Source organism: Eubalaena glacialis, chromosome 8 (assembly GCF_028564815.1).
Source record: "Eubalaena glacialis isolate mEubGla1 chromosome 8, mEubGla1.1.hap2.+ XY, whole genome shotgun sequence".
Taxonomy (NCBI): domain Eukaryota; kingdom Metazoa; phylum Chordata; class Mammalia; order Artiodactyla; family Balaenidae; genus Eubalaena; species Eubalaena glacialis.
Genome location: NC_083723.1, coordinates 83,890,458 through 83,917,755, shown reverse-complemented (window position 1 = coordinate 83,917,755; position 27,298 = coordinate 83,890,458). Strand labels below are relative to the sequence as shown.

The window sequence follows — 27,298 nt, the reverse complement described above, 5'->3', positions numbered from 1 at the left end:
AGGGGAGGAGCCGCGGCCGCGCGCCAGGACCCGCCTGCTGCGCCCTGAGACGCCTGGGCCCGCAGGGTCCGGTGGGCTGGCCCGCCCGGGGAAGAGGCGGGCCTTCTTCGGCTGGCGAGTTCAAAGGGGACCCGTCCCCAGGGAGAAATCGTGAACTCCTCGGGACTGGGCTTCGGCCCAAAGTTGGGAGGGAAAAACTGTTACTACCCAGGCAAACCCGCTGGTCTCTGCCTGTCGCTAGAGGCTCTCCGGATTTAGGGCCACCAGAGGCTTCTACGTGGCCGCGGATCCAATAACCCCTTGCTGCTTTGGGGAGGAAGGAAAACTTTTTTTTTTTTTTTAAGTAGTTTCAAGGCTGGATTCTACGTTGAAAATGACTGAAACCGTCTTCAAGAGTTTTTTCCAGGATTTTCTTTTAATACTCAGAGAAAGGGGGAGACATGAATTGTGAGACTTCCCTGACAGTTGTCCAGACGAAAGTTTTAAGTTGCTAACTGTGAGTGATACTTAATAGCAAACATCCCACCCGCATGACTAAGCCGGTTAAGACCCCACATTAGAGACTCAGATGCTGCGGGAAATTCATTAGAGTAGTTTTAATGCATTCTTAGCTTAGAATTGGTTGTTCTCATTTATTGAAACTTTGGACTAATGAAAGCAAATCACCAAAGGTTTCTCAACTCGTTTTGGAAGCAAAACCTGGCAAAGATAGCAAGAGAGAGAGAGAATGTGGGCGCCAACCTAATTTATAACTAGAAATGCAAAAATGCTAATAAATTGTGACTAAATTGAATCCAACAACTTATTAAAGAAAAAAAACACAATTATGCGGACTATTTAGGTGACCTGCAAATTGTCTGTGTCCTCTGTAAGATGAAGATAAAACATGCTAATTTTTTTAAAAATGATAATTATTAGATTATTATAGATTTAATTAGATCCAGGATCTAATGAGAAACTACACGTAGCCCTAAAGAAATGTTCATTATTCCTAATAGAGCTTATTCTATTGAAATAGAAAACCTATTAATACAATTCATCCTAACACTGGTTATTTATAGGTGGTTGAATTTGTGGTGATCATTTTTTTCCTTCTATATACTTTTCAGTAGTTCTTTATGGTTTTTAATAACAATGTCAGGTTTTACACAGAAACAAACAAACAAAAAAGTCAACCTGGTTCCAGTCAGGAATCTTCCACTCCCTTACTGTGACTGTGGGCAACGCATGCCACCTTCTGGGCCTCGGTTTCTTCATCTGTAAAATGAACGGGTTGATTTCTAAGACTTCTTCCAATTCTAAAAGCCTATGATCCTGTGAGAGAGAAGACATTCCAGAATGGAAAAGAAGACAGATGTAGGAAGAAACAGGCCAGGCAGTGACCGCCACTTCCATTTTGCCTTGTAGTGCTTCCAAGTGGTTTGATTTCTTGTCATTCCTTTTATTTTATTTATTTATTTATTGGCCACGCTAAACAGCCAGGGATTGAACTCAGGCCCACGGCAGTGAAAGCACTGAGTTCTAACCACTGGACCACCAGGGAATTCCCTTGTTATTCCTTTTAAAATGTTAATTATCTGATCAAACAGTATGTGTGCTCTATAATGTCTCTTTAAATCCTAACAGACATTCTTTGAATTGGATTTCTGTAGCAATTTACCAAAGGGAAAATTTACCTCTTGGCATTACTGATAACATTATCATAAGAACTAATTAAAATCAAGCTGAGATTTTAAAAAAAGGATTTCCATTAAACTTCTGGGGGTGACTTTGTGAGGACTTGTCAAGTCTAAAAACTGTAAATCCAGTCAAGAAGACTCAACAGTAGACTAAAATCTCAGAAAGGTAAAGATAGGGGGAAGAGGGAGCAGGTGAGAGACAGGAACCAGAAAGAAGGGAAAGGTACTGGAATTTTTTTTAAGGAGCGGGGAGAGAAGTGAGAGAGAAGGTAAGAAGGGAAACACAGAAGAGGAGAATCAGTGAGAGAACAGAGAGCCAAGGAACAAGAGAACGTGACATAGAGGCAAGGACATATAATAGGAGAAACATCCAAAAGGTCTGAGGCCAGGATGGGGGCGTGGAGCAACATGGAGAAGGAAGCGAAGGGGGATCTGAAACAGGATTGGTCTGAATGAACGTCAGAAAACTAGGTTCTTTCTATCCACCTCTATACAGGAAGTTAGCGGAAAAATTACAAACATAATCCGGCAAGTAAAGCAGGGCACTCAAGAAAGAATCCCAGTTTTCATTGAGCCTGAAATAAAGGACTCATGCATGAATCAGATCTTCCAAGAGCAGTAAACCCTGGGGGCTAAGCTTTGTAAGCTATTAACGTTAGCTTGGCACACACTGAGTGGGGGATAAAGAAAAGGCCAGTATTAAGAAAAACATCCCCCCCCCCAATTCATCTGAGTTGACCTGAGGCAAAAGTGAAGTAGGAGAAATGTTTCCAGCAGTGTCTTCTCTCCCTCCCCAAGAGTTTCCAAGAAATTCTCCCACCTTCAGTATTTGACAACACATCTGGAGTCACCATGTGGTTTGATGAAAAACCCTGGACTAAAAATCACACCACCCTGGTTGTAGGGCCACTCATGCCCCTACTCTCTGAGCCTCAGTTTCCTTATTTGTAAGATGTCTTGCTTACCTCCATAGAGTTTCTATGAGAATCAAGTGAAGCAATTTATGAGGGATGGAAATCTGCAAAGTACTGTGTAAATGTAAGGAATCACATTTATCTATGAGTGAGAGAAGACCCAACTCAAAAATCACTTAACCCATAAAGATGGATACTGTCTCTCAGCAGAGAAAGTCTGGATGGGAAGCAGCTGCAGGAGTGGTTAATAAAGTGTCTCTAGAACATCCTCAAGGGCTCAGGTGTCTTCTCCTGTCCTTCTCAGGGGGTTCACTGCTCCCCCTCATGATTCCAACACGGCTCCCCCAGATCCAGCTACCACATGCAGGGAGCGCCACCCTGAGGGAGAAAAGGGATCTTTTATCTTTCCAAGTATCCTTTATGAAGAGCAAGCATTTCCAGAAAGCCTCCCTCCTACAGACCTCCCCTCATGTCTCATTGACTGAAACTGTATCCCATGCCCATTGCTAACCTATCAGTGGAAGAGAAATAGGATTACTACGATTGGTTTAAGACTAATCAAGATTCATCTCCAGAGAGCAAGGAAAGAGTCTCAACTCTCTAACCAGCCTCCTCTGAAGTAGATGGCTCCCTAAGCTTCCTGAACAAAACCAGAGTGCTGTGAGCAAGGAAGTGAAGGAGGAATGGCAACTGGTTTGTCAACCAACAGGTTTTGTCAATTACGTTAGATGTCTCCCCTTTCCCTCCAAGCATCAAGTAAAGCACATTGTCTGCAATTTTTCCTCTAATCCTACTGGTTACTAAATAGAATACCAGTTTAAATTATTAGAAATAATAATACGGGACTTCTCAAATGTTTCCACTGTGCTGCAGAGAACTGTGGACATGGACCCTTGGGAGCTTACTACTTGACCAGGATTCTTTGAAGTCTGGTGTTTAGCAGGGGGGAAGGGGGGAGACAGGTTCTGCAGTCTACCCTCTAATCTAGCCATGATTCATCAGTATGTAATAGGATGTGATCTTTCCCTTTAACTCATTTTTTTCCTTCCTGCATCTTCCCAGTGGGGAAAAGGTCATTGGTAAGTTAAGAACTAGTTAAAAAAACACCTTGTGAGCAAAACAATGGCATCAAAGCTATGCTGCAAAAGCTGGTCAAGATAAGCAGGAGCGGGCTTCCCTGGTGGCGCAGTGGTTAAGAATCCGCCTGCCAATGCAGGGGACACGGGATCGAGCCCTGGTCCGGGAAGATCCCACATGCCACAGAGCAACTAAGTCCCTGCGCCACAACTACTGAGCCTGTGCTCTAGAGCCCATGAGCCACAACTACTGAGCCTGTGAGCCACAACTACTGAAGCCCGCGCGCCTAGAGCCCGAGCTCTGCAACAAGAGAAGCCACCACAATGAGAAGCCCGCACACCGCAACGAAGAGTAGCCCCCACTCGCCACAACTAGAGAAAGCCCGCGCGCAGCAACAAAGACCCAACATAGCCAAAAATAAATTAATTAAATTAATTAATTTAAAAAATACATATAAGCAGGAGAAAAATCTAGTGGTTAGGACTCCATGCTTCTACTGCAGGGGGCCTGGGTTCCATCCCTGGTCGGGGGGTTGAGGAGGGGAGAAGAAGAAGAAAATCTAGTCTTTTTAAAATTGTTTCATTCAGAAAGGCTTCAAACCTATCCAGTAACACAGAGTCAGGACTAGCTGCAGCCACCCCTCTACAATGAGGCCAACACCAAGGCCCTTTGGCTGGCCTTGAGAGTGAATCTGCTATCTTAGGATGAAGCAGAGGGGTAGAAAAGACTGAAGCAGAGGATAGAACACAGAGGGAGGACAAAGAAGGCATCTCTCACTCACCTGGGCTAGGCGCCCGGGTACAAAGTGAAGGGTGACTCCATGTGTATTCACAGTTGGGTAATAATCACTCTACTCTTTCTTTCTGGAAAGGAGCTGTACCTGCACACCCCTCCAGATGCTATAGGCATAAAGAAAGGGTGATGGGTAAGAAGAATGATTCAGAATCATAACCACCAGAGAAAGAATTCCTGTTTGTCTAACTGCTTACTAGATGTCACTACATTGAGTTTATCACAATCAGAAAATGGGGCCGAATTTGAAAGATGGCCCTGGGTCATAAAGAATCTGACTCCATTTTTTTATGTTGACCACTGTCAGCCTTCAAGCCCCACCTCCACTTTCTGCTTCCTCCCCACCTGTGGACAAGCTGATAAGAAAGCCCACACACTCCTTCCCTTGGCACCAGAGGAAAGTTCAAACCCCACAAAGCCTTGGCCTGTGTGCAGGAGTATTCACCCAGGTTCTACCTCCTAAACACAATAAAACCCAGGGTCACTCACCTTTCCTTTGCTGAAGCTATTTTTGAACTGTCTTAGGTGCCTGACCTGCTCTCCCAGAAAGCCTCAATATGTGAATAATAAATTTCTCCCTACCCTCTCGGTGCATATGTGGCATCATCAGTCTTGACAGCAAACCGATTTGGGGTGGAGGAGGGTCCAGCATACTTCTGTGGAGTGACCACAACACCTTGCATATCATCCTGGATCGGTGACCAGGAAACTTCTCAATCTGGTGCCAAAATACATAAAGAACCCAGGCTCACATAAACAGGTGGATATAAGCAGCAAAAGAATTTTCACTAAACAAATATTGTATGTTAACGCATATATGTGGAATCTAGAAAAATGGTACAGATGAACCTATTTGCAGGGCAGGAATAGAAAGGCAGACGTAGAGAACAGACGTGTGGACACGGGGGGAAGGGGAGGGTGGGATGAACTGGGAGATTAGATTTGACATAAATATACTACCATGTTTAAAATAGATAGCTAGTGGGAACCTGCTGTATAGCACAGGGAGCTCAGCTCAGTGCTCTGTCATGGCCTAGTTGGGTGGGATGGGGAGGGGAGGGAGGTCCAAGAGGGAGGGGATGTGTGTATGTGTATGGCTGATTCACTTCGCTGTGCAGCAGAAACTAACACAACATTGTAAAGCAATTATACTCCAATAAAAAAATTAAAAAAAAAAGAATTTTCACTGCTTTATAAGCTCTAACAGGGTAATCATCAAAGAGAGATGCCTAGAATGCAGCTCAGGATGTGGTACTGGGTGAGGCTGTGAGACTACTGAACTGTACATCTGTTATTTTTCCCTGCCCAGCATTGCTCTTCTCTTCTCCTTCCTCCTCCCCTTCCTCCTCCCCCTCCTCTTCCTCTTCCTCCTGCTCCTCCTCCTCTTCCTCTTCTTCTTCTTCCTCTGTCTCTCTCTCTCTCTTTTCCTCCATTAATAGCACCTGGATTTTGCTTTGAGGAACAACCCCTCCCCCTCTCTTAGTCTATATGGCTTGGATAAAGCTGATCCACCCCTCGGATTTAGGGTGGACATGTAACATAGGCATGAGCAGTCAGTGTTCTGCAACTCCTTGACTACAGTGATTGTTTCCATGACAAATACATGACTCTTGCTAAGCCAATGAGTATAATACATGGAATTCTTATTGGAACTGAGAAACAAAGTTTCTTCCAGCTGGGGCTGCTAATTTGTTGGCCATCTTTGGCTTCCAGTGGCCATCTTTGCCCCCACAATGGGAGAAACTGCAAAGAATGAAGCAATACAAAGGAATGTGAAGCTGAGAAATTGCTGACTATAACATTTCAGCACCTAGATCCAGCCATTCCTGAAGTTCCATCCCACGACATTTCACATATGTAAGCCCATAAATTACTTAATTTTTTTTCTTAGAATAGTTTGATTTGGATTTTGGTCCATTGTTGTTTTCAAAAGAATTTTGACTAATACTTGCTAAAATGGAATTATCAATCCCTGGGTCTTCTTGCTGAGAGAGCAAATCACTATGTTAGGCAAACTGACTTTGAGTTGACTTCTTTCAACTGCAAGTGAGAAAAATCCAACACAATTGCTTTCTGCACATAAGTATATACTAAAGTTTTCAGATTATTTGCTTGCATGCCATAAGGTCACTGGTTGTGGTTAGATGTTTGTTGTCTTTTCTTTTTTCTTTTTTCCTTCTTCCATCTTCTTTTCTTTTATTTTAAGCACATAACTTGGCCGGCAACAAAGCCTCCCCAGCAGGACAGGAACAATTCTTGGTTGACGTGAGCCCCTTAAGATTTATCTTTGGCTTGCACCAAGGAGTCGTCTGACCAGGGGTGGGGTGTGGTTAGGCAGTGGGGTCTGACCTGACATCCCTTTTTTTATTGTCTCAGGGCCTCTTCACGTGATCTCTCCCCATTTGTTAGCTTGGGCTTCCTCTTAGCATGGTGGCTTCTATGCAACTGAACAGCTTACATCCCTGAAGGCTTCAAGAGGGAATACTTCAAGACAACCAAGGGAAAGCTCTGGCTCCCTCCGCAGCATCCTCAGCGCCGGGGCTCCTGGCCGCCGCCAGGGGGCGCGCTCCGGCCTGCGGCACCCGCTGACCCCGCAGCACGGTTCGGGCGCTCAGAGCAAGAACTTGCGGAGGCAGTCGGACCGGCCTGTCGGGAGGCGGGGCACTGGCGGCCTCAGCCGGGACGTTGGGCCCGGCCCAGCAGGCCGCGGAGCGGCGGCGAGAGGGGGCGCTGCGGGGCCGGACGGGCGCGGCGCGGAGGAAGTGCGGTCTTTGCGGCTCGGCGCGGGGCCGCAATGTCGTCCCGGCTCGGGCGCGACGACTCAGGGACCGGGGGCGCGCGGCGGCCGCGGGAGCCTCCGGAGCAGGAGCTGCAGCGACGCCAGGAGCAGAGGCGGCGGCGGCACGACGCGCAGCAGCTGCAGCAGCTCAAGCACCTGGAGTCCTTGTGAGTCCGTCACGCCCGCCCCCGACTAATGCGAGGAATGGGGTCGGGGCCCGGGGTCGGAGACCTGCGAGTGGGCAGGTGGGCCCGTCGGACCCCAGAGAGCCGGGTGCGGGTTTCGATCCCGGGCTGCGGGACGCTGGACTCCCAGCCGTTGGAGGAGGAGGGTGGAGGCTCCCTCCCCAGGCTCGTCCCGGGCGCTCGAGGCGGCGGCGGGCGGATGCCTCCCCGCCGGAAACGACGGTCTTATTCCTCGCGCGGCGACGTCGGTGTCGGTCAGGATTTGAATACAGAAGTGCGGCTGCGCCCTTGGGTCCTTTCCCGTTTCTCAGTTCAAGGGGCTCGCTCTGAACTGGGTAAAATCCCCATTCTTTTCATCTAGTGCTGTTAACTAGGGAAGAAAAAGCCCAGTCCCGTAACATGAGTGCGCGGTGAGGAAGGGAAGAATAAACGTGGCGTGAGGGCCTGGTCCCTGACCCTGCGGGAGGAGCTGTCAGGTAGAAGAGAGCGTGGACTTCTCTCTCGTCCCCAGGATTTTTTTTTACCAGGGTTAAGGGTGGAAGCTACAAAGAGGCCAGTTCCAGCTCAACAAGAAGAATTAGGACCAGAGTCATAGATTCTTGCTGGTCAGCGTGGCCTGACCTAGGAGGCAACTGTACTCCCCCAACTACCCGGGGTTAGAGAGAGTCCAGATAACCCCTGAGAGAAGGGTTGGTTGTAAAGGAGATTTAAACAGCAGGTGGAAGGTTGGATTAATGACCCTTGCGGTTCTTTTCTGTGTTTCTGTCGTTCTGTAATCAGCTTTAGAAGTCTGACTTTACTAAGTTTGGTGTTCACTGAGTTATCTGAATTATTTCTGTTTTAGGCACTTCTCATTACCTACCTTCTCATGATTGCTGAGACGGTCGTGTAAGGAAAGGCCCTCATTAACCTTCTGGGAGCTTTGATACAAAGTGCATGCTTCCTTGGAGCCTGGCCTGCTCTTTTCAGTGTGGCTCTTGAGCTGAATCTCACGTCAGTGGGCCGTGGTTTGGATACAGGTGCCGCGTTGCTGGCATCCACAGTCCTGGCGCGTTCAAGGCACTCTGGGCTCAGGCAGGGCTTAGCCCCACCAGCCCTCTGTATCTTTAACTGTAGGATGCCAGGTAGTGGTTAATACTATATGTTTATTTTGTAGCTCACAGAGCTTTTTCACAGACAAGAGAAAGTTGCTAACGTTTTGTAGATGAGAAAATGGAGGCTCAGTGGTTAAGCCACTGACCTGGTTAGCCAACAGAATTACAGCAGAATTCAGGAGTGTGATTCTCAGACCAGTGGGATTTTTCCAGTTTCACAGATTTGAAACTGGCTAGGCTATGGACATATTTGCTTTTTCTAGTTCAGGGTTTTGTTTGATTTTAATTAAGTTTAATTCATACCAGAGTAATACTTGTATATAGCTTAAAAACTCAAATAGTACTAAAAATGCTACAAAAAATAGCGGTGGGCTGCCCAACTCCTCATTTACCCCCCAGAGTAACCTGCACAACCCTCCATCCCCTTCCCTCCTAACAAGGCCAAGCCTTCCATGTGCAGACTCTTTTAGTTTTTACTTCTTGGATTTAACTGCACATTTCTAAATTATATGCTTATACTGTTTTTGTTGACTCAACAGTTTTAGACATCTGTTAACTTCTTGTCATAGTAGATAAAGATTTAGTTCTCTTACTTGCCCTTCTTGTTTCCATCCTTCCAATATAGCTCCATCATAATAACTTTCCTAATCAATGTCAGTGTTAACATTGTTATAACTTTTTTTTTTTTTTTTTTGGCTGTGTTGGGTCTTAGTTGCGGCGAGCAGGGGCTACTCTTCGTTGCGGTGCGCGGGCTTCTCGTTGCGGTAGCTTCTCTTGTTGCGGAGCACAGGCTCTAGGCACGCGGGCTCAGTAGTTGTGGCGCACGGGCTTAGTTGCTCCGCGGCATGTGGGATCTTCCTGGACCAGCGCTCAAACCCATGTCCCCTGCATTGGCAGGCATATTCTTAACCCCTGCGCCACCAGGGAGGCCCTCAAGGCTCTTCTTACCTCACATTTTCCCTGCAATCTCTTGCTTTCCCTTCTTCCAAAAATAAAATCGCTGTGCCAAGACACCAAGTTATGATTTCAGTGAATTTAAGTTCTACATCGAGCAGGATGTGGTATAGCATCAGTTTATTTATATAGGACTTCTGACGGCATATTTTATTAATTGTTTTAGTTATAATGTAGTTTTAAGTTTTTACTAAAAAAAAAAAGCCTTTTCATTTTGGTCTGCAGTTGCCTTTTGCTGATTGAGATGTGTTACGTTCCTATGAACATGGTTGATGACCAGTGTTTTCTTCCTTTCTAGTTATGAAAAACCTCCTCCTGGACTTATCAAGGTCAGTGTGAAGTTTGTACTTTTGGTTTTTCTCTGAGACAGATTTGACTCAGTGCTCAGACTCAGTCACTTGTTATGAAAAACAGCTGCATAAGGTTTGAACCTCCTTTTATGATAGTTCTGTGTCTTCCCTGCAGATGGCAGTCAGTTCATGCACTTTGGGCTTTGTCACAGCCTGTGCCTTTGCAGAAATTTAATCAGCCTTGTGTCTGTCCCCTAAGAAACCACTGCAGGCCCCCCCACCCCGAGTGTTCCTCAGCGCTCACTCCCATTCTTTCTGTCTCACTTGTGACTGTCTTCTCAAAGCTCTCCTGCCCCATGTTCCTTCTCTGACCCTCCCAGTGCTGATTTCTTGAATGTCATCAGCTCAGAGAACACTGGACTCTGAGGAGACGTGAAGCTTATCCAGTCCAGCCCTACCTGTTGCAGGAGTCCCTCCTCCAGCACCCTGGCCACAGTGTCAGTGTCTTTCTGCAGGAGTGAGACTTAGAGGACTTAAGGCCAAAGTAACCTTTTCTGTTTGGTAACTTTCAACTTAAAAAAAGGATTTTTAGAAAACATACTTCCATTTTAAATTTAATATTCGTGGAAACTTGAAAAAATCATAAGGTAAAAAAAAAGCACCTTAATTATATAGTGCAGTTATTTGGTAATGAAAATACATCTCACAAATATGGCATGTATGAGATTATAAACATGACAGTGGCCTTCAAGATCTAATCTATTTTACTCTAACACATTGTTCTTATTATTCCAGGAAACCTCACTTGTTTAACTCTATATTCTGCCTCATTCCACAAAGCTTTTAAGTTAGCAGAAAACTTTTTGTGATCTTAGAATCTAATTTTTGTGATCTAGAATCAGTTTGGAGCTCACAGATCAATCCTATATAAACACTAGTAACTTTTCTCTAAGAACAGCTACTTTGTTTTTGTGGCATAGCTAGCTCTTCTAGTATAGTTACTTCCGTTTTTTCTGTCAGTTATGATTTGTTTTTCTTTCTAGCTCTTCAGAGGGTAATTCATGATGACATTGGGATCTCTAGCCCATGAGAAAGCCAGGCAGTGCTGTGTTCTCAAACAGGTGGGAGAGAGTTCCGGTGCTTTTTTGCCGCATAGCTTACACACTGTTTCCTTTTTCAGGAGGATGAGACTAAGCCAGAAGACTGTATACCAGATGTCCCAGGCAATGAACATGCCAGGGAATTTCTGGCCCACGCACCAACCAAAGGGCTTTGGATGCCACTGGGGAAAGAAGTCAAAGTCATGCAGTGTGAGTGTGGAAGGGTTTCAAGTAACACCCTCAATACATGCAAGTTATAGACCACCGTTTACAAACAAGTTCACTTCTTTTAATTCATTCTCACCACAGCCCTGCTAAAGTCAGGGCATGATCTTTGTGGTATAGATGAGGAAGCCGCCTTGCATATGTTATTAAGTGTTCTGGGGTAAGAGGCAGAGCAGTGCTTTGACTCCAGGGCTTCTGGCTGTAAGGGTAATGGTCTTCCACAGGGCCGTAGCTGCCTGCGGAGTATACGCTTCAGTAATATTCCTGTAACAGAAAGGATATTCCATGTAGAAATGCCATGGAGGACAAGGGATGCATTGGAGGGTGGTCCCTTGGGTCTTGCCTCAGTCAATCATCTTCATCAGAGGTGTTGAGGTTTTATCCAGGTAACCTGAGAGGAGCTCTGGGCCACAGAGGGTGGGTCTGGAACAGGTAGAGCTCTGTGTGCAAACCCTCCACCGCACCAGAGCAGCAGCACCTTCATCCAGCGTAAGACGGCGTTTGAAAAAGGGATACAGCTGCCTTTAAAGACATTTGTTTGTACAAAGATTCTTCACGCACATAATTAAAATAGCGATTTGCAGTCTCTTTGCCTCCATTCACACATCATCCTTTTTCCAGTACCTAGGTTACAACAGTTAGCCTTATTCAGGGTGGCAGGGAATACATGAGGGCATGCTTTTTAGAAGTCAGGGATTTTGGGGTCCATCTTTGAGACTGGCAACCACAGTTATTGCTCATCATTGGGAGATAAAAAGTGGATTAGGAGCTCTAAGTGTGTGAGTGGGGCTTGCTGAGTTTCACTGGAGGGTGATCTTTCTAGTCCTGTCAATTGGGAACTTGTGAGGTCAGTACCTGTAGGTTTTTCTTCTTGGGGTGGGTTATATTTTCCTAGAGAAGAAGGCTCCTCCCTGGAAGGTGAAGGCCAACCTGCTAGTGTTGTGGGATCTGATTGGAGCAAGAAGGCTGGGAAATCTTGCCATTTACTTTTTATTTGTTCATGTAATCTTCTATATTTACTGTGGCACCTTGCCGTCACATGTATCTGATGTCATTTTGCCAGAGATCTGTGCTTTACCATTTTCAGACAATAAACTTCCTTCCACCAGGGCTAGTAAGAGTTGCCCTTGGACTTTTCATCAATCCTCCTTATTTCAGCTCCTCCTTTACCTTTACTTTCAGAGGTATCTGGTGCTCAGAGCTCAATTCCTAAGCTCTTTGGAGGTTCTGCAAATAGAAATTATGCTGATTCTCCGTTCTCCCCTCTGGTGGCTTAGAATTCAATTTTATGGTGTCTGCTCTTCATTTAGCATTTAGTATTTTAAAAAAATATTTATTTATTTATTTGGCTGTGCTGGATCTTAGTTGCAGCACCCAGGATCTTCGTTGCCACACGCGGGATCTTCATTGCCGCATGAAGCCCCCGGCTTCTTTCTTTAAGCATAGTATTTTTGAGGTTCATCTATGGCATAGCACATGCCAGTAACGCCAGTAGTTCATTATTATTATTTCCTCCTTCTGCTTGCCTTTGGTTTGGGTCGCTCTTTGTTTTCTGGATTTTTTAATTGAACCTGAGATTATTGATTTGAGAGCTTCATTCTTTTTTTTTTTTAAAGATATTCGCCATGTATTTCTTCTTTAGGTCTTTTTTTTTTTTAATTTATTTATTTAGTTTTATATTTATTTTTGGCTGTGTTGGGTCTTCGTTTCTGTGTGAGGGCTTTCTCTAGTTGCAGCAAGCGGGGGCCACTCTTCATCGCGGTGCGTGGGCCTCTCACTATCGCGGCCTCTCGTTGCGGAGCACAGGCTCCAGACGCGCAGGCTCAGTAGTTGTGGCTCACGGGCCTAGTTGCTCCGCGGCATGTGGGATCTTCCCAGACCAGGGCTCGAACCCATGTCCCCTGCATTGGCAGGCAGATTCTCAACCACTGCGCCACCAGGGAAGCCCCATTCTTTTCTAATATAGGCATTTAAAGCTCTACATTTCCCTCTAAGCACTGCTTTATCTGCATCTCATATGTTATGTTTAATTTTCATTCAAATCAAAATACTTGCTAATTTTCCTTGAAATTTCTTCCTTGACCCATGGGTTGTTTAGAAATGTGTTGTTTAATTTCTACATATTTGTAGATTCCCGAAGTTTCCTACTATCATTGCTTTCTAATTTGTCTTCTTTGTGGTTGGAAAACATACTTTGTATGGTTTGAATCCTTATTTTATTTTATTTTTAAGTATTTATTATATTTACTTATTTGGTTGTGCTGGGTTTTAGTTGCAGCAGGTGGGCTCCTTAGTTGTGGCTCACTAGCTCCTTTAGTTGCGGCATGTGTGCTCCTTAGTTGCAGCACGTGGGCTCCTTAGTTGCAGCTTGCAGGCTCCTTAGTTGTGGCATGCATGTGGGATCTAGTTCCCTGACCAGGGATCGAACCCGGGCCGCCTGAATTGGGAGCACGGAGTCTTAACCACTGCGCCACCAGGGAAGTCCCGGTTTGAATCCTTTTAAATTTATTAATTCTTGTTTTATAGCCTAGCCTATGCTCTATTCTGGATAATGTACCATGTGGGATTCAAAAGTGTGTATTCTGCTCTTTTGGGGTGGTCAGATGTTCTACAGATATCTGTGAGGTCTAGTTGGTTTATAGTATTGTTGAAGTCTTCTATTTCATTGTTGATATTCTCTCTAGTTGTTTTATCCATTGTGGAATATTGAAGTCTCTATTATTGTTGCATTGTCTAGTTTTCCCTTCAGTTCTGTCCATTTTTGCTGCATCTATTTGGAACTCTGTTGTTAGGTGCATATATGTTTATAAGTGTTATATCCTCTTGATGGATTGACCCTTATATCATTATAAAATGTCAATATTTGTCTCTTGTAACAATTTTTGCCTTTGAGTCTGTTTTCTCTAATATTAGTATAGCCACTCCAGCTCTCTTTCAGTTAGATTTTTAAACTGAACTTTAGATTATTTATTTGAGATCTTTGTTCTTTTCTAATATTGGTATTTAAAGCTATAAATTTCCTGTAAACACTGCTTTATTTGTATCTCTTTTCATCCTCTTACTTTCAATTTAATTTTGTCTTTGAATCTAAAGTTTGTCTGTTGTACTTGGAAAACATTTTTTTATCCATTCTGCCAATACCTGCCTTTTGATTTTCATTCAGATTAATGCTAATGTAATTTCAATAGAATACAGAAACTTTGTTCCTATACAGCTCCATTCTCTCCCCCTCCTTTGTGGTAATATTGTCATACAAATTATTTTTATATATTATAAGCTCATCATCACTGTTTTATAATTATTTCTCTATGTAGTTGTTTTAAAATGAGATAGAATAAAAGAATTACAAAGAATTATTTATACTGTCTTTTATAATTATGTATGTAGTTACCTTTACTGGTGCTGTGTATTTCATGTGGATTTGAGTAACTGCCTAGTATTCTTTCATCATTTCAGCTTTGTTATTTTTTGTAGGGCAAGTCCATTAGCAATAAATTTTCAGATTTTGTTTATCTGAACTTTAAGTTCCCTTTTATTTCTGAAGGATAATTTTGCTGGCTATAGAATTCTTGCTTAATAGTCTTTCAGCACTTTGAATATGTTATTCTACTGTCTTCTTGTCTCCATGGTTTGTGATAAGAAGTCATCTGATAATCTCATTGAGGATTGCTTATATGTGATGAGTAGTTTTTCTTTCATTGCTTTTAAAATTTTCTTGTTATCTTTGGCTTTTTAACAGTTTGCCTATGATGGATCTCTTTGAACTCATTCTACTTGGAGTTCATTGAGCTTCGTGGATTTGTAGATTAATGTTTTTCATCAAATTGGGGAAGTTTTTGGCTATTATTTTTTCAAACATTCTACACTCTCTAGCACTCCTTTCTTTCTGAGATTCTCTTTATGCGTATGCTGTGAATCTTGATGGTATCCCACAGGTCTCTGAGACTCTGGCCAGTTTTCTTCATTCTTTTTTCTTTCTGTTCCTCAGACTGGATAATTTCAGTTGTTACCTATCTTCAGGTTTGCTTATTCTTTGTTCTGCCATCTTAAATCTGCTGTTAAGAACTTCCAGTTAATTTTTCTGTTTGATTATTGTGCTTTTCAACTCCAGAATTTCTTTTTTATTAATTTTTATAATTTGTATCCCTTTATTAGTAATCTCCATCTGTTATGACATCACTTTCATATTTTTCTTTAATTCTTTAGACATAACTTCCTTTAGTTCTTTGAACTTATTTATAATAGCTTATTTAAAGTCTCTGTCTAGTAAGTCCAGTATCTGGACTTGCTGTTGCTTTGTGTGTTTTGCAATTTTTTGGTGAAAACTGCCCATTTTAGATAATATAAGGTGGTCTGGAAATCAGATTCTCCCTTCTACCCAGGTTTTATGGTTCCTTTTTGTATTTTTAGTGACTTTCCTGGACTAATTCTGTAAGTCTGTACTCCCTGTAGTGTATGGCCACTGAAGTCTCCTCTGTTAGCTTAGAGGTCAGCTAATAATACAACAGAGATTTCCTTAAATGCATTGATCTAAGAAGCCTTCTCCCCTTTGCCAAGAGGTTATATGTGTGTGTTAAGACAAGCCTCAAATGCTCATGTGGTTTGGTTTACATGTCTGCCTTAGCCTTTAGTGCCTGCTTGCACAGAGCCTTAACAGTGAGTCAGAAGTGAAAAAAAAGGCCTTCTCAGGCCCTTACTATGCATGCACACAGCCTTACACATGTGTATAGTCTTCTAGCTTCCCAGAATTATGTCAGAATTTTTGAGAGCCCTCTATGGACATCTCATTCCCCAGATCTTCCTTTTAAACTTTTGGCTGGGCTCTTGTTTACCCAGTGATATCACAGCCATAATAAGCTGTGATGTTAAACAATTGCAAGTGACTATTTTTGACAAATATCCTGGGGTAGGGCTTTTTCTGTAGAGCAAACTACATGACTAGTCAGATAGCAACAATACCCTGCCAGCATGGCTCTGTGCTCTGAAGTCAGGGCTTTTTGAGGTGCTCAAAATCCAGTCTTCCCTCTTCAGTGGGTGTGACACTGCTGCTTTTCACAGCTGTCATGGTTGCATGGCTGCTTGTTTTTAAGACTGTTGTGGAAGTAGGGGTTGGGAGTAAGCCCAGTTAAAACGCCAGAAATCCTGCTGTTCTTACCAAGGCTAAGTAGGGTTTTTTTAATTCATACTCTTTAGATTGTGGCAAGCCTTTGGTTAATTTTCAAGGTTTCAGATAACTTGATTTGGAAAAATTTGCAACTATTTCCAGTGCTTCTATGGAGGAACAGATTTATGGAGGTTGTTACTTGGCCCTTCTTGAAATACTTACTGGATTATTCCTTTTGAAAAGAATTCTCTTCATTGTCATTTTTATAGAATATCAGGAAGGAAATGAAAGGAGACGAATGTGTTTAGTCTGTCATCTTTACCCAGAAGTCTGTGGCTTTTTTTTAAAGTTTGAAAACCACTGCTCTGTTTGATGAGGTGGTTAGTTGCATTTCACTTAGTATTTTATAGTTATTTGCATTGACTTGGAAAATAAAAGTTTGGGTTGGGACCAGATCCAGTTTTACCAAGAAGTAAATGAAGCTTAAGTTTCAGGGCCCCTCACTTGTGTCTTTCAAAGACCTGCAGGGACCATAGTGATGTGTTGATTATGGTCATATGATTTTGTAAAATTTGACAAGGCAAGATTTTTGTTTTTCCTGAAGAGTCCCTTCCATCCCCACCCCCACCAAATAATTTAAGCTCAGGCACCACAAAATTTGGACTCATTCCAAACAAGATATATATATATATATACATATGCATACTTTCATTGATTTTAGTGATTGTAGTACTATCTAGAACAGTGGTTCTCAAACTTTAATATGTCTACACATCACCACTAAGTCTTTTGAACTCCAAGTATGTGTCAGTGTTTCTGGGATAGGCCTAATACTGTGCATTTCTACCAATCTCCCATGTGTTGTTGATTTTGCTTGTGAATGGACCACATTTTGAATAGTAAGGATCACCTTTCCTTTAAAGGTAAGAGGGTTTTGAACACAAAGAAAGACATTGGTTTGAAGGAGTGTTATCCTCCTTTCCTGAACTTTAAATGTTGGGAGAGATAAAGACAGGGACAGCTCAGAGGCAGTCAACAGAGAACCCCCAAACTTCATTGTTTTTCAATGGTTTCCTGAGATCCAGCTCTCAAAATTATCTGCCCATACAACCATTTTGTTTTTCACTTTCAGTACAGTATTCAATAAATTACATGAGAAATTCAACACTTTATTACAAAACAGGCTTTGTGTTAGATGATTTTGCCCAATTGTAGGCTAATGTAGGTGTTCTGAGTGCATTTAAGGTAGGCTAGGCTAAGCTATGATGTTCAGTAGGTTAGGTGTATTAAGTGCATTTTCAACTTACAGTATTTTCAACTTATGATGGGTTTATTGGGATGTAACCCCATCATAACTCAAGGAAGATCTGTAGTTTCCCTTTGTTTTTTAGGATCTTACATGGTTCATTCACTGATTGCATTTGCTTTTAGAATTGGAGTTTAATGAAGAAAAACTAATATGATCTACTGATCCTTTGTCTTCATTAAAGGAAACTGTGTTATCTTACAGAAATATTTCCTCTTTTCTTTGTTTTCAGGTTGGCGCTGTAAACGATATGGTCACCGAACAGGCGACAAAGAATGCCCTTTTTTCCTCAAAGGCAACCAAAAGTTAGAACAGTTCATAGTAGTAAGTAGAACCCTACCATATCAATTTACATTTATCAGAGATAGTGAATATCAGATGATTAGGTACTAACAGTGAACTGCAAATTCACACAAAATACATTCCCAGAAGTCATTTGGCCAAAGTATGTGGTGTTAGCTACATTTGTGTTAAATTACAGGCATACCTCAGAGATGTTGCAGGTTTGGTTCTAGCAATATCTAGAACCTCAATAAAGCAAATATCACAATATAGTGAATGACATGAATTTTTAAATTTCCCAACACATATAAAAGTCATGTTTACTCTGTACTGTATTCTGTTAAGTATGCAATAGCATTCTGTCTAAAAAAACAAATTACATAACTTAATTTAAAATATTTTCTTGCTAAAAAACGCTAACCATCATCTGAGCCTTCAGAGAGTTGTAGTACTAACATCAAAGATCACTGATCACAGATCGCCCTAACAAATGTAATAATAATGAAAAGTTTGAAATATTGTGAGAATTACCAAAATGTGACACAGTGACATGGTGTAAGCAAATACTGTTGGAAAAATGATGCTGATATACTTGCTCAACACAGAGTTGCCACAAACCTTCAACTTGTAAAAAACGTAGTATCTGCCAAGTGCAGTAAAGTGAAGTGCAGTAAAATGAGGCATGCCTGTACATTTGTGTGACAGATTAGTTCTTAACAAAAAACTTCTTATTAAGGTGTTATTTGTAAACTTATTAAGGTGTTATACCTTGGGAATAGTGATTTTTTTTCTGAAGCAGACATTGTTATTTATTCAATCACTTTTTTTTAACTTATTGTATAAAAAAATCATGTTTCATAACTAAAATGAGGGTTTTAGTTTTCCAGGCTTTACCTGAAGATTATATGTCTTTAAACTATAAGCTAGAAGTGTATATATAAATTATATTTGCTCTTTACATGACAGTAGTATTATCATTTCCTCACCTTATTTTAACAGAGTCACTTCCCAGGGGTGTAAATTCTCCATTCAGTAATTGCTTCTGTCAAGTGAAATATGTAGCTGTCTGGATGTACTGAGGTTATCAACATATATCAAACTGGAGTCAACATTCTCCAGTTTTTGTTTTGTTTTGTTTTGTTTTTTAATTTTATTTTTTGGCTGCGTTAGGTCTTCATTGCTGTGCACAGGCTTTCGCTAGATGCAGTGAGCAGGGGGCTACTCTTCATTGTGGTGTGCAGGCTTCTTATTGCGGTGGCTTCTCTTTGTTGCAGAGCACAGGCTCTAGGCACACGGGCTTCAGTAGTTGCAGCATGCAGCCTCAGTAGTTGTGGCTCACGGGCTCTCGAGTGCAGGCTTAGTAACTGTGGTGCGTGGGCTTAGTTGCTCTGCGGCATGTGGGATCTTCCCAGACCAGGCATCGAACCCGTGTCTCCTGTGTTGGCAGGTGGATTCTTAACCACTGCGTCACCAGGGAAGCCCCATTCTCCAGTTTTTAACACATTTTAAGATGTTGTGTTTTCATTTTAATAATCTGAAATAACTTATTTTGGATCAATCATTCTACTTTTAGGTGGAATGACAATTTTTACAGATACTATAGAACATAGTTTGGTGATAAATCTCAAAAACTTTAAACATACTCATTTTGACTCAGAAATCCCACTTTAATTTACCTTAAGGATGTAAGAGAACATTAATATATACACAACTGTTTATGTATGTATAAGGATAGCTTTCATTATTATTTATATGGTTAGAAAAATGGGAGCTAAAGAAAAATAGGAAACACCTTAATAGTCCAACATATCAACATAAATTACTGTAACAGAAATTATTTAGCCATTAGGAATTGTGTTTTAGAAGAATGTGTAATATCATGGGAAAATGTTTATGAAAACATAAGTGAAAAGTAGTAGAGTTTTATATATAAATGGTATGATTATAATTTTTCATAAATTATGAATAATGATTTAAAAAGAGAGACCAGGGACTTCCCTGGTGGTCCAGTGGTAAAGAATCCGCCTTCCAATGCAGGGGACATGGGTTTGATCCCTGGTCGTGGAGCTAAGATCCCACATGCCGCAGGGCAACTAAGCCTGCGCACTGCAACTACTGAGCCCACACGCCTCAACTAGAGAGAGAAAAACCTGCACACCACCACTAGAGAGAAGCCCATGCACCACAACGAAAGATCCTGCATGCCGCAACTGAAAATCCCGCATACTTCAACGAAGATCTTGTGTGCCGCAACTAAGAGCCAATGCGGGACTTCCCTGGTGGCACAGTGCTTAAGAATCCGCCTGCCAATGCAGGGGACACGGGTTCAATCCCTGGTCCGGGAAGATCCCACATGCCGCGGAGCAGCTAAGCCCGTGCGCCACAACTACTGAGCCTGTGCTCTAGAGCCCGCGAGCCACAACTACTGAAGCCCGAGTGCCTAGAGCCCGTGCACCGCAGTGAAGAGTAGCCCCCGCTCGCCACAACTAGAGAAAGCAGCAACGAAGACCCGATGCAGCCAAAAATAAATTTAAAAAAAAAAAAAAAAGACCCAATGTGTCCAATAAATAAAAAGAGAGGCCAGGGAATTCCCTGGTGGTCCAGTGGTTAGGACTCGGCACTCTCATTGCGATGGGTGCAGGTTCAATTCCTGGACAGGGAACTAAGATTCCACAAGCTGCGTGGCACAGCCAAAAAAAAAAAAGAAAAAGAAAAAGAGAGACCGAATGTTAGTATTACTGTTATCCCTGGGTAGTGAAGTAGTAGATATTTTTTAAAAACTTAATTTTCTGATAATATCTAAAATTTCTGTAATAAACATTTATTCTTTTTTAAAATGAGATAATTCACATACCATAACATTTCCCATACGTGTTCTTTTAAGAAATTCAAATCATTTACAATTATCTATACCTCCAGTATACTTCCAGACTTTGTTTGGGATATTTATATATTTTTGCATACCTATAAATGTTTCATTGTTATATATAATTTTATAATTCACTTGTTTTTCTTAATACTATTTCTTGGTCATGTATCCACATAGAACAAAGAGAATTGCCTCAATATTTCTTCCTTGAATAGTTTTTCATGATTCTGCCATGGTTTATTTCTTTATAAAGGATATTTAAATTATATACTGTATTTTTCTCTTTTTAAAAATACTTATTTATTTATTTATTTATTTAGGCTGCGCTGGGTCTTAGTTGCGGCACACGGGATCTTCGTTGCGGCGTGCGGGATCTTTAGTTGTGGCGTGCAGGATCTTTTGTTGCAGCACGCGGACTCTTAGTTGCGGCATGCACGTGGGATCTAGTGCCCCGACCAGGGATTGAACCCGGGCTCCCTGAATTGGGAGTGTGGAGTCTTGCCCACCAGACCACCAGGGAAGTCCCTCTTTTTTTGACCACTCTGCGTGGCTTGTGGGATCCTAGTTCCCTGATCAGGGATTGAACCCAGGCCCTCTGCAGTGAAAGCCTGGAGTCCTAACCACTGGGGAATTCCCTTCTGTATGTTTCTAATTGGAAAATGCTTTTCATAGCTTCAGGGAGTTTGCAGTTCTGGTGACCCTTAGGAAGGATTAGAACGTTTGAACAACCAAACTGGAAAAGAATAACTGGCTTTTAGTAACAGGGATTTAATGTTTAATTAACTAACAACCCATGAAGCCTAACCCAACCTTAACCTTTTCTCACCCTTAAGGCACATGAAGATCCCATGTATGACATCATACGAGAGAATAAAAGACATGAAAAGGATGTAAGGTGAGGTTGTCCTGATGATAACAATATCCTCTTAAAGTCCGAAATTATATAAAGTTGGAAACAACCATTCCAGTATTAGAGAAATGGTTTAACAAATATGGTATTTTAATTGTGAAATGTTAGGAGAGCAGGAGTAATCCCTGAAAAGGCCAGTATGTGGGGAATGAGCAGGCCAGCCTGTTCTACTTGGGTTAACTTAAAGCAGTGGGCTTTGGGACTTCCCTGGTGGCGCAGTGGTTAAGATGCAGGGGACATGGGTTCAATCCGTGGTCCAGGAAGATTCCACATGCCGCAGAGCAACTAAGTCTGTGCACCACAACTACTGAAGCTCGCGCGCCTAGAGCCCGTGGTCCGCAACAAGAGAAGCCACTGCAGTGAGAAGCCCGTGCACCACAATGAAGAGTAGCCCCCTCTCTCTGCAACTAGAGAAAGCCCGCGCGCAGCAACGAAGACCCAATGCAGCCAAAAATAAATAAATAAATAAATTAAAAAAAGAACCGTTATTAAAATTTATTAAAAAAAAAAAAAAGCAGTGGGCTTCGCCCAGCCCACTCATGTCACTGATAGTTGATGTTGGCAACCCACATTGTGGTATCTGGTTCTGCTATATGATTGATTCTCTTTCGTATGTTTACTTTATCTTCTCCAGCGGCTTTAAGGATTTGAGCTATTGTTAAAAATTATTCTTAGACATGAATAAAGATAGGGTGAAAAAACAAGAGTTTTTTTTTTTCAAATTGGTGATATTGAATTATAATTGTTGAGGAGGTAGATTGCCTAGTATGAACTTGAGAATACAAAATGGCTCGTACACTGGTTACAGTCATGTAAAATAGGTGTGGATGTAGGCAAGAATGGGGAAAACATGCAAAAATAAAAATAAGTACTGTCTTTAATGAGGTGATGATTTGTGACATCACTACTGTTCTTATATTTTTATCTAAAAGAATTTTTTAAGTTACATTGAACATGTTTCTTTGGTCAATCTTATGTGTTTAGGATACAACAGTTAAAACAGTTACTGGAGGAGTCAACATCAGATGAAGATGGGAGCAGCTCCAGTTCCTCAGAATGTAAAGAGAAACACAAGAAAAAGAAGAAAGAAAAGCATAAGAAAAAGAAGAAAGAAAAGAAAAAGAAGAAAAAACGAAAGCATAAGTCTTCCAAGTCAAATGAGAGTTCAGACTCAGAATGACAAGAGCTTGACTTGTTCAACATTCTCTTCTCAAAAATCAAACACTGTGGCCAAAGATCAAAGGAATGTGGAATCAGAGAGCAATAGGAGAGAGAGACACCAAGAGAGGAGGAGATTTGGTGTCACAGGTGTGAATTCTCACCTACCTTCCAGTAAAGATGTGACCCCCAGGAGAGTGAGTTGTATTTTGCCAGGTGCCGGCTCTGGACAGCAGCTGATTTCAGGCTGGAAAGCTTTTCTCATTGTTCTCCTCCCTGCTGATCACTGTGAGTCCTGATTCCTTAGAAATGCCTCTGGCAGGGTGGCCAGACTAAGGGAATCTCTGAGGAAGCTCTTCCAGGTGCTGCCACAGCTTCTACCCTCCATGGTGGGGCTACTTAATGCCCTTAGACTTCAGGCTTGACTTTCCTCTGTCGCTGAGGATAAAAGCTCATTATTTTATTTATTTAAAAAATACTCATTTATTTTTGAATCATAATAATATACTTATATGGTCCAAATTTAAAAGGTATATAACGGGAATTCCTTGGCTGTCCAGTGGTTAGGACTCGGCCCTTTCACTGCCACGGCCCGGGTTCAATCCCTGGTCAGGGAACTGAGATCCTACAAGCCACGACGTGTGGTCAAAAAAAAATTATAAAAGGTATATAAGGTTTAATCATGAAAAACTTTCCTCTTCTCTTCCCCAGCTATTGAGTTCCCTTTCCCAATGGCTATCCATTTTACCAGTTTCTTGTGAAGTCATACAGAAATGTTTTGTATATCACAAGCAAATGTTTTTTCTCTTTTTTAACACAAATACTAGCATACCACACACATTTGTCTGCATTGTTTTTTTCATTTTTTAAATCAACAGTGTAAAGTATGTTGGTCTTTGCTGCACACAGAAGTCTTGAGATCGTAAATCCCTGTTATGTTTGGTTGAGTTTTTTAGGGGGAAAGGCTATCCTATAATAACAATGAACAATCATTGTCTTTATCTTCCTTAGCACTTACTGCCATTGTCCCATGATTATTATTATTCCCAGAATAATTGATTCAGAAAACTTACAAGGATATAGGAATTACTGTACTGAGTCAGCTACCCACATCCCCAAATATATCCTCATCCTGTTGGCTAAGCACAGCCTACACGAGAACTTCTGGCTTTGACTGCTGGAGCTGAGGCAGCTCAGCAGGTTGGGATGGTGCCTGCAGCTAGGAGAGGGCGTCTGTTCTTGCTGAGCCAAAGTGGAGCCAGATTTTGCTCATGAGCAAGTGTCCTTCCCTCTCCACTAGGGTCTCTTGCTGTTTTCATCACTCAGGGTCCCAGGAACTCACTGTTCCCACTGCCTGCCTTTTTTCCTAGGGATTGGATTCCCCCCTCTTTAAAGAATAACCAATGTGGGCCAGGCTGACTCCTTCCCAATTCTCCTCAGTAACTGCTCCTAGTCTTGGCCTTGGAAAGTTTATCTCAATAACACAATTGGCTGGAATGGCCCAGGACCTGCTCTTCCTGAAAACCCTAAGCCCAGTTAATTCAAGCAGTGCCTTACACTTACCCTTGGCATTTCTAGCTCAGCATGCAGCAGAAAATTCTCGTTCCAGGAATTTTCTTTCTCCTGCTAGAGTCCCATTCATGATAAACATATTCTATTACAATATGGAAGAATAATATCAATGATTCTTGAGCTTACGGTGCATCAAAATGACCTGGAGTGCTTGTTAAAACAGATGCCCATGCCCTACTCCTAGTTTCAGAATTTCTGATTTATTGTACTAATTCTGGAATGGACTGTGGAATTTGCATTTCTAACAAGTTCCCAAATGATGCTGATGCTGTCAGTTTGGGGAACAGATTTGAAGAACCGCTGATCTAAATGTTTAACCTCTTACTAAAGCCTTTCTCCACTTTCTGCTTTAACGGGAATCTCTCCATCCACTGTAGCCCCTGCAAGTTAATTCCTGTCCCTTCTCCCTCACTCCAGGTTTCTCTGTCTTCTATTTCCGGCCTACATTCTGTGGTCCATCAGTTAAACCTGTTATCTCCCTTGACCTGTGGTTTTTCTGCCCAGCTTACCCAAAAGAACCTCAAACCAAACTCCTCCTCCTCTGTTCTGATTCCCAGACTGCAGAGCCCATAAAGCTGTCAATCAAATTCCTTCATCCTATAACCTCTTTCCTCAAACTCAGTACTCTACTATTAAGGAAGTCAAAAGAAGCCACCAGACCTCCCTTTACCAAGGTATCTTAACAGCCTGCCATCATGGTTGTGGTAGGCGAAATTGTAAAACAACCCCAAGGTTTCCTACCCAAACCTGTAGAACTGTTACTTTAAGGGATTTTACTCCCATGATTAGATTATGTTAAAAGATAGTTTGGCCTTTTAAGGGTGACTGTTTGGGTGATCTGAACCAAATCACATGAGATTTTTCTTTTTTTAATTTATTTGTTTTATTTTTATTTATTTTTGGCTGCGTTGGGTCTTTGTTGCTGTGTGTGGGCTTTCTCTAGTTGCGGCGAGCGGGGGCTACTCTGTTGTGGTGCCGTGGCTTCTCTTGTTGTGGAGCACAGGCTCTAGGCACGCGGGCTTCAGTAGTTGTGGCATGTGGGCTCAGTTGTGGCTTGCGGGCTCTAGAGCGCAGGCTCAGTAGTTGTGGCACATGGGCTTAGTTGCTCCGCGGCACGTGGGATCTTCCTGGACCAGGGCTCGAACCCGTGTCCCCTGCATTGGCAGGCGGATTCTTAACCACTGTGCCACCAGGGAAGCCCTCGCATGAAAATTTTAAAACCAGAGTTTTTTTTCTGGCAGGTAGCAAAGTATGACAGTGGTTCCCACAGAGGTTTCTGCTCCAGTAAGTTTTGACTCTATATCTGCCCATCTCTCCAATTTTTGGGTCAGCGGTTTGCCCTGTGACCTCAATTCTCTGATAGATTTAAGAAGATTTGATGATTAGTTTGTTCGGTTTTTTACTTGTTAGGACAGAGTGAAGACTTCTAATCTCTTTACATGCCAGACCAGAGACCGGAAGTTGATGGATATTGCTTTAAGCCACTACATTTGTGGTAATTAGTTCCTGCCCACATCTGGAAAATTCGTGAGGGCAGAGACCATCTTGTTTCATGCTGTAGTCTCACCTTCTAACACAATGTGTCATGCATGGTGGTGTTCAATGGGAATTTATTAAAAGTATGGTTACATTTTCCAGTTGGAACACGATTTGGAAGTTGTAGTGGATGCTGTATTGTGCCACTTGTATTTGCCTCCTAACCCCTACGCCTGACTTCAGGACTGAAGTATTTATTCTCCCAACTGCTGGTTAACAGCTGACTTCAGTTAACAGTTGCAGATGACCTCCCCTTTCCAGGGACTGGTTGTTCTTTCTTGAAGAGAGCTACCCTGTCCAAGGCCACACCTCATTTCCAGGGGCATCCTGCATCACAGTGACTGGTCTATGCAGGGGTGTAAGATGTAGCCTCTTGCCCCAACTGGGACAATTCTGCAGGGTCATTACAGCTCATGAGCTCTCAGTGGGATTGGCCAAGGCCTTTGTTGTGCCTGCATCACACCCAAACTCCTGCTTAATCATGCTTTCTTTGTCCCCTCAGAGATGTTATTCCCTAAAGCACTCCCCATTAAATTTCTTGCACCCAAATCTCCATCTCAGAGTCTGGTCCTAAGGAACTTAACCTGCCACAGAGGTAAGGTGGCAGGGAAGAAGAAGGGTAGGTGTGGTCAGGAATTATCGTTCATTTTAGACTCCATTTTCCAAATTTATATTTGGCTTTTCATCTCCCCTCTAGGATAAAGGCGAGACTTTGGGAAGGATTACGGAACAGGAAAATGTTCATTGGTACTCTCCTCTGTCTTTGTGCTTCCTCTTCCATATACTGGCATTACCAGTTTCCCCACCTTCTAGAGTCCAACCCACAAGGCCCAATTTGTTAATCTAATTAACACTAAGCCATTCATTCACAAATACCTGAATATATATGATGTCCCAGGCTCTATACTCTTCCATGGGGATACTGCATTGGCTACACTAATCCGTGGCCCTAAGGAATGAATATATGGTCTCCTTTGATGAGGGTAAGAATGTTACAAGTCTCATCTGTCATGTCATGAAATGGGCTATGAAAGTTAAGACACAGGTGCTACTAGAACACATAGGAGTGTCACATAATCCAGCCTTGGGTGGGGATAGGGGTGAGAGGTGTTTTCCTGGAGTATCTAAACAAAATCTTTAAGTAGGGGTTAGATAAAGTCATAGGTCTCATAAGACCGGCCTTGGAAACACTATCATCTTTTGCTTCTCATCTGAAAAAATGTAGCGCTTAATCACTTTTTACCATTTCCTTAATCCATTTTGAGGGATACTTGGTTAATACAGGGAGTTAAAGGACATTTTTCTATAGGACATTTTCATCACAGGGTTACTTAGAAGCAGCATTGAGTGGACACATTGATATGTATCAAAATACTGTCCATACTATCACCCAGAAAGCCTTTCTTGGAGGCACCCCCATCCTCTCACATATGCTCTGTTCTTTCAAATAACCGTGGGAGAGCCTCCAATCA

At 42.3% G+C, this 27,298-nt stretch overlaps 1 protein-coding gene across 1 annotated transcript; it reads left to right on the top strand.

The window, feature by feature from the left end:
- Positions 1–7,190: 7,190 nt before the first annotated feature.
- LOC133096338 (retinitis pigmentosa 9 protein-like) lies at positions 7,191–25,909 on the top strand. The gene is made up of 6 exons (XM_061197897.1): positions 7,191–7,408; positions 9,773–9,803; positions 10,945–11,074; positions 17,732–17,823; positions 21,484–21,545; positions 22,545–25,909. Exons 1-6 carry the CDS (start codon positions 7,257–7,259, stop codon positions 22,738–22,740), a joined length of 663 nt encoding a protein of 220 aa, XP_061053880.1. The 5' UTR covers positions 7,191–7,256; the 3' UTR covers positions 22,741–25,909.
- The last annotated feature ends 1,389 nt before the right edge of the window (positions 25,910–27,298 follow it).

Bases quoted from the DNA above. Each gene is read 5' to 3' on its own strand.
- LOC133096338 (XM_061197897.1), top strand. From the start codon at position 7,257: ATGTCGTCCCGGCTCGGGCGCGACGACTCAGGGACCGGGGGCGCGCGG. The intron at 9,804-10,944 runs GTCAGTGTGAAG...TTCCTTTTTCAG, and splicing joins CTCCTCCTGGACTTATCAAG to GAGGATGAGACTAAGCCAGA. The intron at 11,075-17,731 runs GTGAGTGTGGAA...CTTTGTTTTCAG, and splicing joins AGAAGTCAAAGTCATGCAGT to GTTGGCGCTGTAAACGATAT.